Source organism: Panthera onca, chromosome A1 (assembly GCF_046562875.1).
Source record: "Panthera onca isolate mPanOnc1 chromosome A1, mPanOnc1 haplotype 2, whole genome shotgun sequence".
NCBI lineage: Eukaryota > Metazoa > Chordata > Mammalia > Carnivora > Felidae > Panthera > Panthera onca.
The window spans coordinates 158280942-158300036 of NC_138339.1; the positions used below are offsets into that span (position 1 = coordinate 158280942).

Here is a 19095-nt window from a genome sequence, read left to right on the forward strand (position 1 = left end):
GAGACAGCTGCCAAGGTGGACATGATGGCAAGTGACAGGGTTCACCTCCAAGAACCACTGACAGGCTTAGCACCAAGAGATATCAGGAACCACAAATGCCTGGAGAGGCCCAGAGTGGGGGCTTTTGTGAGTCTTTCCAAGAAACTGAGACCCCTGACATTGTCTTCACTGTCTCATGAGGCAGGTGGCCAAGTTCTCCCCACAGAAGATACCAGAACTTCTTCTCTGGAGAAATGGGGTATGGGGGACTCTGGCTGAGGGCAAAGTGGGTGCGGCTGAGGTGGGGGTCAGTGCTTCTCCCAACCCTGTGCCTAAAACTTCACAGGTTCCCCAGACAGATCTCCAAGGAGAGTAAACTGCTCCAAACACCACCTGTATGTAGAGCCTCCAGTCAATGTCCACGACCTCCTTCTCCAGACACTGGAAGGATGTCTCCAACATGAAAGAGAGAGATAAGGACACTAACAGGGGGTGGAAGAAACAGGGAAGATGAAGGGATCAGAGAAAAACAGCAAGTAAACTGTAAGTAACAAGCTTGGGGAGACAAAAGAGGGTGCTGTGTCCATAAAACAAGAATGAGATTCCAGGAAAAAGAAATGACTACTGATATTAGCCCTTGAAAATTAAAACTGAAATAAAAATTGAACAAAGGAGCTGAGGATGAAACTAAGGAACCTCTCCAAAATGAGCCAAAAACAGAGAGATGGGCAGCAGAAGAGAAAATAAAAGGAAACCAGAGGGTTGATATTGGGTCTCTGACATGTAACTAGTAGGGTTCCTAGAAAGGGAAGGAATTTTTAGATTCTCTCAAATGAAAGGATCCATCAGAATGAACTCAAAGAGACTCACATAAAAACATGTCATTACAGAATGTGAAAACATCAGTAATAAAGATGAGGTCCTTCCTAGAAGTTTCCGGAAAGAAGCACCCACAGTCACACAGGAGTCAGAATGGCACTGGATATTTAAAAGAAGGTGGTGGCTGCAGCAGAGGGCTGGCCATCCGTTAACATAGCTCATGCTCCCCCAGCCGCAGTCTGGAGCTGTCCCTGGGAAATGGATGTCCTGTCAGGGACAGCATTTCCCAGGACTCCTGGCACTTGGGAGTGGCCATGTGATGAATTCTTGCCAATGCAGCATCAGCAGAGTGAAGTTCCAGTTTTAGGCCAGGTTTTCTAGGAAGCAGGTGTGCTTTCTGTGTCCTCTCCCCTCACAGAGCCTGATGGTGGAAGAGCCACAGGTGAGTGGAGCTGGTCTGGAGTTGCCCACACACGGGCACAGGAGCAGGGATTACACGAGGATGATGTTAGGGCCTATTTGTTATAGCATGTCTCATTACCACAACTTAGGATGAGGGCCAGTGCCTTTAACATACTGAGGGAAGGTGATTTCGATCCTAGAATCTCATACCAAAGTTTCTATCAAGAGAGATGAGAGAATAAAAGCATTTTTAACACAGAGACAAAACAGAAAAGAAAAAACAAAACAAAACAAAACAAACCCAAGCAAACGAAAACCTCTGCTGCACTTGGGAAGCTCCTGCACGATGTGCTTCATCTCAGCGAGGGCATAAACCAAGGTGCTGAAAGCATGGTGTCCAGGAAAAGGGTTTTCAACGTGGGAGACGGCACAGGGAGCTCCCGGCGCATCATCAGCTCAGTGGGCCCAGAGCGTACACAACGTGCCATCCCACCGGAAGCAGGAAGGTGGAGGGAGGACTGCTGAAGAGGGGTGGGGGGTGGGGGACTGAAAGACTATTTGATGTTCTTGAGTGTTTGAGAATTTATTCATCAGCATTTGATGACTGATGGAATATGGAATATTTGAGAAAAAATAACTACAAATATACAAAAAACTCAAGCAACGTGACAACAAAGCAACTATTAACCCTTATAAGAAATTGTAAGAAAGGAGATATAATTACAACTTGACTGAAAAATAAGTGGTTTTGCATAGTCATTATAACTGGTTATTGACTTAATAAAAACCGATGATATTGAGAAGATACGGCAAATGAGCATATTCTTCTGAAAAATGGAGGTCAAAACCAGGAGAAACTGCCAGACGCGTTGAGCACGGCTGCCTTGGAATGGGGCTTTGCCATGGGGAGAAACTGCTGTTTTTCTTAAAGTGTTTTGGTACTTTTTAATTTTTTCAAAAGTGCTTACATTACTCTGACAAAAATTAAAAGTAACTGGAGAATTATCGAATGAAAAGGTCCAGTCCAGGGAGTACTAGAATGGAGAAGCATAATCCTCCGTGTAGGCTCTCGAGGGCCAACAGCACAGGAGAGGCGGCCGAGCCTGGCCGAGTGCAAGAGCCTGACACCCCGGTGACGCAGAAAGGCTCGCCTCGGCCACCTCAGCTGCCGGTGCGGCTAGAAGACAGTGTAAACAGTCCTTTCCAGTTGGGTTTTGCCAGACGAGTGTGCACATGGAATAGAGCGTTCTGATGGCTCTGGAAGATCAGCAGCCTTGACCCTGCTCTGCCTCCTTCGTTGCACCATCTACGGGTCCCACCAATGTGTTTCAGAAGTGTGGGGGGGAGGGGGCAGAGACCGGAGCAACGATATTGAAGAGCCCCTCCCCCCATAGAGAATTAACAAGCGCAAACATCCTGTCCTATAGAGACCTCACATTGCACCTGACACTGTATCCTGCTTCAGCCCGCCCCCTGCACCTCCCCAGGCCACCCCATCCTGAAGTCAGCCCCTATCCTTCCCACCTGTGTCTGCATTTTTACCACTATGAAGGCACCCATAACCAATATTTTCTATTATTATCTTTTTAAATTTATGGAAATCATGTTTACCTACCCACTCTGCTGCTTTTTCCACTCAAAATTATGAATTTAAAAAAATGTAGTATAAAATTTTAACCATAAATAAAAATGAGAAAAATAGTATAACAAACCCCCATGGAGTCTCACTCAGCTTCACCAAAGCTAACTAGGGCCAATCCGGTTTCATCTCTGCCCCCACCCACTGCCCCTGCCCCACCTGAGATTGTAGCAAATCAAGCCAAGCAAATCTTTTTCATCCTTAAACATCTTAATATATGTCTTCAAAACATAGGGAACCTTTTAAAAGTACATGCTTACAATACCATAATCACACCAAGTTGACAAGTTCTTTTTTAAAAAAAAATTTTAATGTTTATTTATTTTGGAGAGAGAGACACACAGAGTGTGAGCGGGGGAAGGGCAGAAAGAGAGGGAGACACAGAATCGGAAACAGGCTCTAGGCTCCGAGCTGTCAGCACAGAGCCCGACGCGGGGCTGGAACTCATAAACCCTGAGATCATAACCTGGGCTGGGGTCTGACGCTTAACTGTCTGAGCCACCAGGCGCCCCTACAACAGTTCTTTAATTAAGTATTCAGGCACCGCCCACATGTCTTCTATTATCCCCTCCCCTCTCCTCTCTCTTGTTTGCTTGTTGGACTTAGGACCTAGGTCAAAAGGTCCATAAATTTTACTTACTTGATGTATCTCTTGCACCTCTTTAAATTATAGTTTTTGCCTCCATTTCCGCCCTTGCAATGTGTTGTAGGGAAATCAGATAATTTGTCCTGTAGACTTTCTTAGTCTGGATTTTGCTGACTGAATGCCTGGCACTACCTATAAACTGATAGTTAGAAATTCAGGTTCAATTTTTTTTCCTTGGCAAGACTACCCCATGATGATATTTTATCACAAGGTACACATTTCTGCTTATCTCTGTTTTTGTGAGAATTAGAAACATTCTGATTCTGTCATCCATTTCACATTTATTTGCTGGAATACGTCTACACTTCACTTTTGCAGGATAACTGCATTCTCTTTATTTACTAATTTTCAAAATAACAAGTTGTTCTTAGCACCTTCCAAAGGGGGTGGATAAGGTGTTTCTGTTTAACATCATTAGGAAGTAAAAAATTCAAACATATTTGATGTGTTTCAGTACACTGCCATTGACATCCTTTTTGATAGTCAACATGTCCCTCTGGGGCCAGTGAGACAGTTGACTTTTATTTTTTATTGTTTAATTTACATCCAAGTTAGTTAGCACATAGTGCTATAGCGATTTCAGGAATAGATTCAGTGATTCATCCCCTGTGTATAATACCCAGGGCTCATCCCAACAAGTGTCCTCCCTAATGCCCTTTGCCCATTTAGCCCATCCCCTCTCCCACAACCCCTCCAGCAACCCTCAGTTTGTTCTCTGTATTTAAGAGTGCCTTCTGTTTTGTCCCCCTCCTCATTAAAAATTTTTTTTTTCCCTAATGTTTTTTGAGATTTTTGAGACAAAGAGACAGACACAGAGCATGAGCAGGGGAGGGGCAGAGAGAAAGGGAGACACAGAACTGGAAGCAGACTCCAGCCTCTGAGCTGTCAGCACAGAGCCCAGTGAGGAGCTTGAACTCATGAACCATGAGATCATGACCTGAGCCGAAGTTGGACGCTTAACTGACTGAGCTACCCAGGCACCCCTGTCCCCCTCCTTGTTTTTATATTATTTTTGTTTACCTTCCCTTATGTTCATCTGTTTTGTATCTTAAAGTCCTCATATGAGTTAAGTCATATGATATTTGTCTTTCTCTGACTGACTAATTTCGCTTACCATAATACCCTCCAGTTCCATCCACATAGTTGCAAATGGCAAGATTTCATTCTTTTTGATTGTCGAGTATCAGATACCACATCTTCTTTATTCCTTTATCTGTCGATGGACATTTGAGTTCTTTCCATACTTTGGCTATTGTCAATAGTGCTACTATAAACATGGGGGTGCATGTGTCCCTTCAAAACAGCCCACCTGTATCCCTTGGATAAATACCTACCAGTGCAATTGCTGGGTCGTAGGATAGTTCTATTTTTAATTTTTTGAGGAACCTCCACACTGTTTTCCAGAGTGGCTGCACCATTTTGCATTCCCACCAGCAGTGCAAAAGAGTTCCTCTTTCTCTGCATCCTCAACAACATCTGTTGTTGCCTGAGTTGTTAACGTTAGCCATTGTGGTTTTGATTTGTATTTCCCTGATGATGAGTGATGTTGAGCATCTTTTCATGTGTCAGTTGGCCATCAGGATGTCTTCTTTGGAAAAGTGTCTGTTCATGTCTTTGGCCCATTTTTCACTGGATTATTTGTTTTTGGGTGTTGAGTTTGAGACGTTCTTTATAAATTTTGGATACTAACCCTTTATCTGATATGTCATTTGCAAATATCTTCTCCCATTCTGTCGGTTGCCTTTTAGTTTTGTTGATTGTTTCCTTTGCTGTGCAGACGATTTTTATCTTGATGAGCTCCGAGTAGTTCATTTTTGCTTTTGTTTCCCTTGTCTCTGGAGACATATTGAGTAAGAAGTTGCTGTGGTCGAGGTCAAGGAGGTTTTTGCCTGCTTTCTCCTCGAGGATTTTGATAGCTTTCTGTCTCACATTTAGGACTTTCATCCATTTTGAGTTTATTTTTGTGTCTGGTGTAAGAAAGTGGTTCAGGTTCATTCTTCTGCGCGTCGCTGTCCGGTTTTCCCAGCACCACTTGCTGAAGAGACTGTCTTTATTCCATTGGATATTCTTTCCTGCTTTGTCAAAGATTAGTTGTCCATACGTTTGTGGGTCCTTTTCTGGGTTCTCTATTCTGTTCCATTGATCTGAGTGTCTGTTTTTGTGCCAGTACCACACTGGGATTGTGATGCCTCCTGCTTTGGTTTTCTTCTTCAAGATCGCTTTGGCCATTCAGGGTCTTTTGTGGTTTCATACAAATGTTAGGATTGTTTTTTCTAGCTCTGTGCAGAATGCTGGTGTTATTTTGATAGGTATTGCATTAAATATGTAGATTGCTTTGGGTAGTATAGACTTTTTAACGATATTTCTTCTTCCAATCCAAAAGCATGGAATATTTTTCCATTTATTTGTGTCTTCTTTAATTTCTTTTATAAGCTTTCTATAGTTTTCAGTGTATAGATTTTTCACCTCTTTGGTTAGGTTTATTCCTAGCTATTTTATGGTTTTTGGTGCAATTGTGAATGGGAACAATTCCTTGATTTCTCTTTCCGTTGCTTCATTATTGGTGTATAGGAATGTAACCTATTTCTGTGCATTAATTTTATATCCTACGACTTTGCTGAATTCATGGATCAGTTCTAGCAGTTTTTTGGTGGAATCTTTTGGGTTTTCCATATAGAGTATCATGTCATCTGCAAAGACTGAAAGTTTGACTTCCTCCTTGCCTATTTGGATGCCTTTTATTTCTTTGTGGTGTCTGATTGCTGAGGCTAGGACTTCCAATACTATGTTGAATAACAGTGGCAAGAGTGGACATCCCTCTCGTGTTCCTGACCTTATGGCAAAAGCTCTCAGCTTTTCCCCATTGAGGATGATGTTATCAGTGAATTTTTCATATACGGCTTTTATGATCTTGAGGTACGATCCTTCTATCCCTACATTCTTGAGGGTTTTTATCAAACAGTTGGCTTTTTAAACAATGCTAATAGCTTTGACAGCTTTTTTGCTTTCTGGAGTGACAAGGTGATACAGGGTTATCTTGTAAATATCTTATCTCAACTGGGAATCCACCATTATTACAGCAAAGCCTGGTTCTTCCAGTGGGAAATGACATTTAGAGACCATGGTCTGGGTGCTAGTTTTGTTTATACTGGGTTTTTTCTTTGAAGGCCTTTGCCATAGACAAAGCCCATTTGATCCTTCCAGCTCTGGTTCAGAACCCCATTCCATTTAGTTGGGCTCATGAGTCTTAGTTCTGTATTTCCCTTCTCTCGAGCTGTAATTCCCAGTTCTCAATGACACCATCAGAGCTACTCATTGGCTTTATCCCACCCTAAACACCCATGGTCCATAAGAATAATACTGACTTCTCGTGGACATTGGCAACATATTTATGTCTCTCGGGTAAGGGAAACAAAGGCAAAAATAAACTACTGGGACTATACCAAAATGACAAACTTTTGTACAGCAAAGGAAATCATCAACAAAAAGAAAAAGGAACCTACAGAATGGGAGAGGATATTTGCAAATGACATATCTGATGAGGGGTTAGTATCCGAAATAAGATATTTGCAAATGACATATCCAGTAAGGTTTAATATCTAAAATATATAAAGAACTTGTCTAACTCAATGCTGAAAAACGATCCAATTAAAAAATGGACAGAGGCCCTGAAAATACATTTTTTCAAGGAAGGCATCCAGATGGTCAACAGACACATGAAAAGATCCTCAACATCACTCATCATCAGGGAAATGCAAATTGAAACCAGTGAGAGATCACTTCAACCTAGTCAGCATGGCTAGTATCAAAAAGACAAGAAATAACAAGTGTTGGTGAGAATGTGGAGAAAAGGGAACCCTCATCCACTGTCGGTGGGAATGCAAGTTGGTGTAGCCACTGTGGAAAACAGTATGGAAGTGCTACTGGTGTGTAGTACTCAAAAAAATAAAAATAGAAATACCATATGATCCAGTAATTCTACTACTGGGTATTTACCAAAAGAAAGTGAAAACACTAATTCAAAAGGATATATGAACCTCTATGTTATATATAATATATATAGAGTATATGTATATATGTATACACTATATACATATACTATATGTATATACATATACTATATACATATAGTATATACATATAGTATATACAAATAGTATATACATATACTATATACAAATAGTATATACATATACTATATACATATATACATATATGTACACTATATATAGCACATATATATATACTATATGTATACTATATATATGCTATGTATATACACTATATACATATACTATATACATATATTACTCAACCATAAAAAAGAGTGAGGTCTTGTCATTTGTGACATCATGGGTAGACCCAGAGAGATACAATGTTAAGTGAAATAAGTCAGAGGAAGACAATATGGACTCTTAATAACCAAACAAACAAACACCAGACTCATAAATACAGAAAACAAACCAGTGGTTGCCAGAGGGAGGAGAGGTGGGGAATGGGTGAAACGGACGAAGGGGGTGAGGGGTACAAACTTCCAGTTATCAAATAAGTAAGTCAGGGAGATGAATAGTACCACACAGAGAACTGTAACAACCCTGTATGGTGACAGATGGTGACCACACTCATGGTGACGAGCCCTGAGCAACGTGTAGGACTGTCGAGTCACTGTGGTGCACACCTGACGCTAATACAGCATTGTGTGTCAACTCTACCTCAACAATAAAAAAGAAACACATAAATGTAAAACATAAAGACAACTGAAATAGTTCCTCTCAATATGGTTATGAAACCAACTGCACCTGCACTCAGGTTCATTTTATTTTCGGTATTTGGAATGCTTTTTAAGTTTAATTTTGTTTTATAATATGTAACATATTTACCTAGCTCCAAAGTCAAATCTGTCAAACAAGTGCCTTTTCTAAGAGGTCCCTGTCATCTTTGCCCTGCTCCCTGATGACAAGTCTAATTTTGCTGTCACACCTTTCATTTCTGAAAATATGAGGATATATAATAGGTGTGTGTGTGTCAATATATTTATATATAAGTATATATAGATATATTTTCAATCCCTCTTTTTTGGATAAATGTAGCACATTTTACACATCTTTCTCCATGTTGCTTTTTCAATCTCACAATATATTATAGACACAATTCTATAGTAGTCCATAGAGAGGTTTCTTATTCCTTTTTTGGACCTGCATAGTACTTCATCATGTAAAAGCATCATCCTAACTTACTGACCCAGCTTGTTTTTGATGGACATTTGGGTTAGCTCCAATTTTGCTATTACAAATATTGCAGCAATTAGCATCTTTCGCAATTTCTTTTTGGATCTTTGCCAGTGTGCCTCTGGAATGGGTACTTCTGGGCTAGAGGCCAAGTGCATGTGCAGTTTCGTTAGGTATCACTAAATCCCCAGTGGGGCTGCTCTCTGCTGCGTGCCCACAAGCGCTGCTGACACTGCTTCTCTCCCAGAGCACTGCCAACAATCCGGGGCATTTTTGCCAGCCTGATAGGTGAGAAATGGTATTACAGTGCAAATTTCATTTGCATGTCTCTGTTATAAGTGAAATTGACCAACTTTTTGTAGGTTAAGAGCTGTTTGCAATTGTTTTTCTGTGAACTTTTGTTCATATCACTTGCCCATCTTCATATGGAGTGGTTTGCATTTTTCTTCTTATTTTTAGAGGATCCTTGCATATAAGGGTATTAACCTTTTGTGATATAAGTTGCAATTACTTTTCCCAATTTAAATTTGATTTTCTATTGATTCTCCTGGGTTCTTCAGATATTTACTCATTTCATCTACAAATAGAAAAAAAAGCCAGATACGTATTTCATTTCATTTTCATGCCTAATGGATTTGTCTTGTCTACTTGCTTTGGCTAATACCTCCAACACAATTTAAAAGGGTATATAAGAGTGTAGGCATTCTTGTTTTATTTCTTACTTCATAGGGAATACCTTGAGTGTTTCCCTATTTTTAAAAAATGTTTATTTATTTTTTAGAGAGACAGACAGAGTGATAACAGGGGAGGGGCAGAGAGAGAGGGAGTCATAGAATCCAAAGCAGGCTCCAGGCTCTGAGTTGTCAGCACAGAGCCTGATGTGGGGCCTGAACTTATGAACTGCGAGATCATGACTTGAGCCAAAGTCAGATGCTCAACTGACTGAACTGCCCAGGTCCCCCTAGTGTTTCCCTATTAACTGAGATACTGTCTTAGGGCTGAGATATTCATATTTTATTATGTTAGGGAAATATCAGTAGCAATTTTTCTATACTAAGATTATTTTAGTTTTATTTTTAGCATGAATGGGTGTTCAGGCTCTAAGATAGAAGGTCCTGTTGAGATGCCAGACTGACGACAAGGCACTGGATTCTAGAGATGCTTTGGGCACAGCACTTTCCCATAAATCTTTTTTCCCCCTTCTAGTGCATCAAAGTCCTTTATGTTCCCAAGGAAGCCAAGCGGTAAGAAACTAAATAAAGAGCTGGCTCCTCTTACTCTTAATAAGGAAGAAGGATTTAAGTTTTAGTGCCAAGTGGTGAGGTCTGGGGTGGTAAAAAGAGGCCTGCTGGCTCTCCCTGCTGCCTCCAGGGGGGGCCGTGTGGCCTCTGCTCCAACACCCTTCTGCTCAGGCCCAGATTCCAGTCATTCACTGGGGCCTTCCCCATCTGGAGCATCTCATCTTCCCACCATGAGGTCTGCACCACAGGATGGCCCTGCCAGCACTCTGCACCCTCTGCCCTCTGATGTCCTCCTGTCCTGACCTCTCCTCTCCTCGCCAGAAAGCCTCTGCTGGGACTCTTGGCACCACCCCCACCTGGACTGGTCCCTCTGGCCCCAGTTGCCCCCTTGTGTACCCACCGTGCCCTTCTTTTCAGCTTTCTTAGTTGACTGTACCCGAGACTGGCTCCCTGTCTTCACTTCATTCCCTTCCAGGTAAGACGCATGGCCCTCCCTTTAACACCTGATGCTGGGATCATGAGTTCCTGGGTCCGCGCCCTCTGCTGCTGGCCACGCCATATCGGAGTGTTTCAGCGCTGCCTTCTTAGGCCCAGCAACCATGTTGTTTCTGGGACGTCTCGGAGCTGCACTCATCAGGGCCATGTGATTTCACACTCCACAGCCACACCTGGGTCCCACATCAAATGCCAGCTACTGGCTCTCCCTCTTCATAGCCCCCCACTTCCCACCCTGACCATTTCAAATCTTCTTTGTCTTACAGTCTCTTAGGCATAGAGCCTAGCTACTCACTTACATTGGGGGTGTTTATCAATCACCTACCTCTTGCCGGGGACAATTCTAGTCTCTGGGACACATCCATGAACAAAACCCTCATGGCATTTACATTCTTATCTGTTATTCAAAGAGGTGATGCCAACTGATTTTGTACTTATTGTCATATTCTCTCTTTCAATTTTTCCCTGCCAACCACTATTTGCTAACCGTGACTCACTATGTGCTCTAGGTACTGAGGATATCATAGCAGCAGAATGCAGTCACCGTCCTCCCAGATGGGAGAACAAATAGGACAAAATAAACACATTACATCAATCATGTGGTGACATGAGATGGCAGACACAGGAACCAGAGAGGGAAGAGGGTGTGCTTCTTAAGAGAGGGCACAGAGAAGATCGTAGGAAGCCCGGAGGTCTGAGGAAGTGGGGGTGAGCCTGAGGAAAGCCGGGCTCCCAAGGAGGTTAGTGGGTGCAGGGCCAGGTGTGCGTGGGCACTGGAGCAGCCTTGAAGTAAGTATGACCTCCCTGAGAACACAGTGTCCCCACCACCCAGGCAGGCAGAATCCTGGGAGGAGTAGAAAGGCTAGCCTGGATCTTGTATTCTGCAGAAACCCTGGGTCCCTGCCCTGGGGAGATGCCTTCAGAACATCACAAAGCAATACCCCCTCCCCAGGATGCTCCCTTCTTAAGAGCATTTCTCAACTTTGAGAAACACAGACACGGAGAGACAGCACCGACTGAGCACCATGGAGTTGGATGGCCCCACTGACATCTCAGTGGCCACTACGGCAGGCCATTTTGAAAGCACAAGGTGACCTTCTCAAATGATACCCACATTTGCAATAAATAAATGGAAATAATAGCATATCTCCTAGTAGAGATAAAAGTCAGTTTTTAGTTCTCCCTGGAACATGCTGTTTTGATAGGGAGAGGGTCCCTGGATCTTTGTGTCTTAACACACTTTCAAATCATTTAGGAAAAATTAAGTACTTTATAAACACGCCATAATTCAGAGTCCTAAAATAACCATAATCCACTCAACAGAATTTTTATTGTGTGGCAACACACATGACCAACCTTTTAAGGAAATATCATTTCAACCGTTCCATCTCTGAAAATAAAATTAGCTTTTGGTTTCCAGGCAAAGCGCTGGCATTTTGCGGGTGGTGCCCTGGCACCTGCCTTTCCTACCTTTCTCCGGTGATGCTGGTAGGCTTTCTCCCAGGTGCGCTGTCCCTGCATCTCAAACAGCAAAACCCACTGCTCCCTTCCACTGGCGGCCTTGGTGCAGGCTGCTGAGGGCTGTGTTTGCTGGGTCACCTGACAGTTGTCATGGTGCCCAAGCCAGGCAGAAAAGAAAGGGCAAGAGGAAGCTTAGCAAAGGAGAATTGAAGATCCTTCTGTTCCAAAAGGGTATTTTCTCAAGAGATCTTAAGTAGCTTAGTGACGCCGTCTTTATGCCCACTGCTCACCTCCCCTGTGCTCATGGAAAAGGTCAGAGAGTTGGTCCTTCAACAGACTTTCCCCTTCCCCTCCTTTCCCTCTCCTCTCCCTCTCCTTTCCCGTTCTCTTCCTCCCTTTCCTGCTTCCCATCCAGCCCCCTTTCCTATCTTTGAATAACCTATAATAATTTGGACAGATATTTTTACTCCAGATTTTATTTATTTATTTATTTATTTATTTATTTATTTTTACTTGCAATGGGTTTAATTGACTTGACGGTTAGTTATAGAAAGTTTTAGCCATTTTAAGCCATTCCTCTCTCTCTGGTTTTTATCTGGTTGGGATAGGTTTTCCATGAGAAGGAAGAAGTGACAGTGGTATTAGAATATCTGTTGAGCTGTTCATCTTTGTTGAAATCACAGGCATAATATTGGAGATGGCATGATTAGAGGAATTGGCTAATGACAAAATAACAATATTGTTTTCGTTTCAGATTGTTGGGTGTCATCACATGCCCACGGTGGACATGTTGTAGCACAGAACCGCATTCAGGGGCTCGTTGTTCAGCTGTGTGTCAACAGGCAGAACAGAAAAGGGTCATTATTAAGAACTGTGTTCTGCACATGAGCATGATCCAGTGGCTGTCAGTCTTAGAATTAGCTAGGCCTAAACTGAGTCAGACTTGGGAAGAATAAGATGGGAATAAAATCAGAATATGCCTTTTTCCCACCCAGCTTTTGGTGCTGCACTTAGCTGGTTCTAATGCTTTTCAAAAGTTTGGCAGAAGACTTTGCAGGCTGGTAAAATTGTTCATGTACTGAGAGTTAAAAAGTTGGGTTTTTCAAAAACCAATTTATTTTAGTTCACAGGTATTAATTGATTTTCTAAAGAAAATTATGGATACACAGAAGATAGATGTAAGAATTACTGTCTAAAAAATACGGCTGGCACTTTAAGACATAGGTTTCATTAAGATTCCCTAGCCTATAAAATCTATACATCATATTCAGAGGAATTCTATTAAAATAATTAATTTGTTGGGGTGCCTGGGTGGCTCAGTCAGTTGAGCATCCGACTTTGGCTCGGGTCATGATCTTGCGGTTCTGAGTTTGAGCCTCACATCGGGCTCTGTGCTGACAGCTCAGAGCCTGGAGCCTGCTTCAGATTCTGTGTCTCCCTCTCTCTCTGCCTTTCCCTGCTCGCACTCTGTCTCTCTCTCTCTCTGTCTCAGATGTAAATAAACATTTAAAAAAATAAAATAATTTATTTGCTTTACCCAGTTATTGTCATTGGTCAAGCCCCATATTCAGTACTATATTCAGACGCTCAAGGAACACCTGCCATTAATGACATAATGGCATCGATATTAATGAAGTCCCCAAATGTACCCCAAGATTTTTCTATTCAGACTGTGGGGCTGGTTCTATATGATTCTAGTCTTTTTCTTTTCCAGAGCTTGGCACACATGCTGAGAAATTCCTGGCCATGCTCAGCATCACTGCCAATGACCTGAGGGATGTGAGCAGTGTTCTGTCCACTCTGCTCATGGTTGTGTGAAAGACCACAGCTGGAGGGCGAAGTAGAAGATGGACAGAGTAAATGATGTTTAAAGGTTCTGTTTCTTTTGCTTTTGTTTTTTTCTTAACACTGTGGGTGCTCAGAGTGGTTGTGATACACACATTATTACTGATGCACTTTATCACATAAGTGATCTCAGGAAGGAGTCTTACTCCCACTCACCTATGTTTGCTCTTAACCGACTGACCACCAATTAACACTGGCTATTTGATTTGACGTGTTGGTGAGGCCCCACAGCAGAGGATTGGAGGAACTAGACGTACCCCACACTGAACCAGAAAGATCACTGTCAGCTGCACGGCACACCCATCCATTCAGGCTCAAACTAAGTGTTGGTTCATAACACATTCTTAACAAGATCAGACCAGAAAAAAATCAGTTAACTGGTAACTCCTTGCAATCTCTCCTGAGGAAATAATCTGAAACACTGACAAGGATTTATGCACATCAAAGAATTATTCATAGGGGCGCCTGGGTGGCTCAGTCAGTTAAGTGTCTAACTGTTGGTTTCGGCTCAGGTTATGATGTCATGGTTCATGAGATCGAATCTGTGTCAAGTTTATGCCCACATTGAGGAGCCTGCTTGGGATTCTCTGTCTCCCCTCTCTCTACTCCTCCCCTACTCTCTCTCTCTCAAGATAAATAAACTTGAAAACTAAATAAAATAATTAAAAAAAGAATTACTCATAAAAGTAGAAAATTGGAAAGTCTGGAGTTTAATTAAGAGTGTCACTATCAGTTTCTAGTAATGTTCTTTTTCTATTCTGAGATCTAATCCATGATACCACTTTGTATTTCGTGAATTTTTAATTAAAGAAATTTGTTAACATTAATCTAGGTTTGAATGTTTCTATTTATACTTTGCACAAAATAATAGCAAAGCCTATTTTGATTTGTTTATTCAGATAATACCTGTATGTTTAGCTTCAGCCTTAGTCAGTGTTTTCTGGCTCAGTATTGACTTGAATATTGAGTTTACTAGAAATACCTTGAAATGGTGATTCCCTGAATATGTGAAGGTCATTATTGTACAATTTAAAAAAAATTTTTTAAATGTTTACTTATTTTTGAGAGAGACAGAGACAGAGCTTGAGCAGGGGAGGGGCAGAGAGAGAGGGAGACACAGAATTTATTTATTTTTGAAAGAGAGAGAGAATACAAACAGGGGAAAGGGAGAGAGAGAGGAGGCACAGAATCCAAAACAGGCTCCAGGCTCTGAGCTGTCAGCACAGAGCCCAATGTGGGGCTTGAACCCATGAACTGTGAGATCATGACCTGAGTGAAAGTCAGATACCCAACCAACTGAGCCACCCAGGCGCCCCTGTACAATTGATTATAATATTGTATATAATAAATGGTATAAAGCATTTGTGAAGTAATATATGGTAATTAAATCCTTAATATTCATAATTCTTTGTATGTGTCTTGTGACTATAACCTTAAGTTCAGGCTTTGGTTTTTGTGTTCCTCTGCCTTCCCAGAAGAGCAATGAGATCAAAACCAAGCAACAGACTTCATTTTTATCCCACAGGACAGAGTAGTTTAAAAACAATCTCAAATTACTTCAGATTGATTCAGTTTTTGGAGGCAAATACTGATTCACAGAAGAATGAATGTGTCTCCAGTGCCCTCTGTAGAGTATGGGTCACTGGAGAGGCCAAACCAAAGAACTGGGGTATCTACTTCAGCAAGGGTGGGCTGGGCTCTTCCCCCAGGGAAAACAACTGAAAATACTGGATATTGTCTTAATAAGACTTCCCCCCAAAGCAGCTGCCGAGTTACTACAGACAAGGGACCAAAATGGAGGAAAGTTGCAGCCACAACTCACGTTGCTTGAGCAGCCCTCAAATAGTGAAATTGGCTAAAGTAGTCCTGGGCTGACCATGTCTCAAGGTGCTAAGAGAAAGTGATGCTCCCACCCTCCCAAGCTCCTCAAACTCTCTGGCATCTCCATGGCATGAGCGTCTGGCAAACTGAATGTCTCCAACTGGAACCAGCAGAGAGCTCAGAGCAGACCCCAGAGAAACAGACACTGAGGTCATGAGACATGGATTATAGGGAAACTACACTTACTGTTTTAAGGGGTAAAAAAAAAAAAAAGGAAATATCTGCAGGGTACAGAAACCACAAAAGTTCTTAGTACAGGAGGAACATCCACAAAATTTACAAAATTCAGCCTTGTGCGGAGCTGTAAAACATGTTGTCGGTAGGATCAAGCTAGGAATTAACAACAAAAGATAACTAGGAATCCCGTGTATTTGGAAATGAAGCAATGCAATTCTAAGGCAAGGAACAAGACAGGGATGTCCCTGTGACCTTCAAGAGGGGCTTTCAAGCTGAACTGGATACATGTGCTGGGTGTTGTGATGGATTCCAAACGCCAATCATCGGTAATGGTGGTGCTGACTGTCGACCTTACTCAGTGCAATAGCATCTCCACGGTGTTAGTCCTGAGAGGGTTCACTCAGGTCCGTCATTCCTGCCTGAGATGCTCTCAGGGAGTTAGACTAGAGAGAGGAAAGGCTATGCCCACTAGTGATGAATTTCAGTGCACTCTATATCCCTGCTGGTGGAGAGCTGCTCCCCCAGTGCCCACGAGGCAGAGGCCTTGCTCCTGTTAACAAGACGGCATGTTGTTAATGTGCAGCAGAGACTATCATGACTGGGAAAATTATAAACCCGATAAAGCAGAAACAAATAATTCCTCTTGCAATATGTAAGAGTCAGGAAGGTTCAGGAAGATTCACAGAGCCCAGAAGACATCTTGGAAAACCTGACTTCTTATAGGAGGGAATTAAGCGATTTTTAATTTTAATTTTTAAAATGGATTTTATCATATTTGTGTGGTTAATTTTAAACAAATGCATTTGAAGTGCGTATTAGGACTTGCTTACAGTGCTTACAGCCCAGCATCTCTTCCCCGACTCTGCTTCTCACATCCACTGAATTCAGAGAATCAGACAAACCTAACTCTGTCCCTCACCCCAACCCCAGATGGATCCCCTTGTGAGGCAAACAACCCTCTCCGATCACACGGCCAGTGGATGGATCACAGCTTCACCAGCAGCAGCAGTGACACTATCGTCACCGTCACCGTGTGTGGCCGAGCTAGCGCGTCTGCAGTGAGAGGCCATAGATTAAGAAAACTGTAAGCACTGTGACCTTTGCAGGGTCACAGCGTGCTCCCGGCTAGGTCATCTGGACAGGATCTTAGGGACCCTTCTTTTGCCTCCTCCCTCTTCCGCACCAGGCTGAGTAGAGTCCTGATTTGGATTTTCAGCCTGCTTTTGCTCAGAAACCCAGCAAAGCCACCAAGTTGCCAGCCCCCAGCATGGAGAGGGGAGGGCACAGAGCGGCGGGGTCAGAAAGACGCAGAGCTGCGGGGCTGGGGGTGGCGCTCTTCCCTGTCCTGCAGAGACTGTCACGTGGGCAACAGCACCCTGTCCTCAGCCCCAATTTATTTTTTACCTGGCAGCCACTTTTTGTCACTTGCTGTTGGTCCCCAAGTCAGGCGTTTGGGCAAAGCTCTTGTCATCTGCAAGGGAGGGTCACTCCTTGAGGGTGAGGGTGCAGGGAAGAGGCGGTGTGGGCTGAAGAGGAGTCAGCAGGGCGGCCAGCCCTGGTGGGGGCGGGGGGGAGAACCAACAAGCCAGGAGGCTGCTGGGGGGTGTCCTCCCGGGCCTGGTGTGGCTGCCCTGGTCTCCAGACCCTTGAAGCCAGGCTCACGGTGGCACGAGCTAAGCACGGGGATGTGAGTGAGTGCAACGGGGTGGGGGGGCCAGAGACTCTGTCCTGGGGACCCTCCAGAGCCCGGATGCGGGGGCAGGGCCCCAGGCTTTCTCCCCCACGGTTCCTTGCTGCCATTTAAATGCAGATGCAGTTGTAAAATAATTAAAGCATTTTCTTCATCATAAAAACAAAGAAGCAGTTCATGAGTATTTTTGGCAACATATCCTTCCTTTCAAGAAAAAGGAGAAAATGCAACTGAAAAACTGCACCTTCTCCTCCAATTTAGAAGGAGGATGACCGAGAGAAGAGGCCAGCCCTCACCCGAGCGGGGGTGCCTGGACCTTCTGCTGGGGAGCCGCACCGTGGGGCGCTGCCCTCCTGGCACGTGAGGAGACCGAAGGGTGGCTGTGAATGGGGGCCTCATCTCTGTTCTGCTTGCTGACTGTGGAGCCTCGTCTCTGGCAGGGCTAGTCGGGGACAATGCCCATGCCCGTCATTCCGTCCCCTTCCCTTCCTTCCCCCAGAGCCCTGTGAGTTTAGAGAGGGTTACCTCCACTAGGTAATCTGGGTGGAGAGATTGCTGGGTCTGTTCCCAGCAATGCTCCCCACCCCTTCCCACGTTTTCACAAGATTGCTTATTGCCTAATTGGAAGACCTTCCAGTGAGGCAACTAGAAAAATGGGCTAATTCAGGGTTTGTTAACCTCAACACTGTTGACATTTAGGACTGCGCGAATGGTTCTCAGTCCTGTCGTTGTAGGAGGCTAGCCACTCCTCCCTCCCAGAGTGACAACCGAAAACGTCCCCAGACATTGCCAACTGCCCCTTGGGAGACATGGGGGCTAAGTCACCCCCAGCTGGGAACCACCGATGGGTGAAACTTCAGGCAGGGTAAATAACTAGGTTAGTTCTGAGGGAGATTTTCTCTCCGAAGGTCAGTCTCGTAAAATCAGAGCAGTTCAGTCCCTTTCCTGTGTGATGAAAGGGAGGCTGTTATAAATCGTTATTATGAGTTCCAGGCCTCCGGCGAGGGCAGACTGGCCCGAAGAGTCGAAGGGTCGTACCCAACAGCTGGAGCAGAAGGCAGGTCTACCCTTGGGAAGGGTCTGTGCCTGTGAGGGGCCGGGGTGGGCTGGGGGTGAGGGTGAGGGGGGAAGACGGAGGGCTGGAGGAGCTGCGGGAGAAGCCAGTGACTGTCGTGTGGTACAGCTGTCCTCAGGAACTTGTAAGCTCTCAAAACCCAGATGCAAACGGGTTTCCTGGTGGGGAAGTGTGGTGCGTGCCTACTAGTTCAGGACCAAACGGAGAAGCATTTATGCACATGGCTCAGAAATGAGGGCCTTGGAGGTGGGAAGAGTGGGAATTGACAGAAGCCATGGAGAGGGTAACAAGCCGTTCAAACTACGTTTGGAAGTTTGAGCCAAGTTCACCAAAACTGATTAGAAAGACAGATCAAATTTGACAAATCATTTTCTTATCGGCACTCAGCACGCTGTCCATCAGCCGGGATGTACAGGAACGAAGTGTGTGCTGAGACATGCACCCCCCCTGCCCCCCCCCCCCCCCCCCCCCGCCACGGTGATTAAGGACCTGCCTGGTTCCACCCGCACCGCACCGC

General features: G+C 43.9%; 1 protein-coding gene across 2 annotated transcripts in view; it reads right to left on the reverse strand.

The window, feature by feature from the left end:
* The window catches only part of CFAP97D2 (CFAP97 domain containing 2), a 34511-nt gene extending 22498 nt beyond the window's left edge, over window positions 1-12013 (reverse strand). For both annotated transcript variants that reach the window (XM_078443205.1, XM_060636597.2), the window contains exon 1: window positions 11920-12013. In XM_078443205.1, the coding sequence (XP_078299331.1) occupies window positions 11920-11970 (51 nt within the window). In that variant the 5' untranslated portion in view covers window positions 11971-12013. The remainder of the gene's footprint in view (window positions 1-11919) is intronic.
* Between the last annotated feature and the right edge of the window lie 7082 nt (window positions 12014-19095).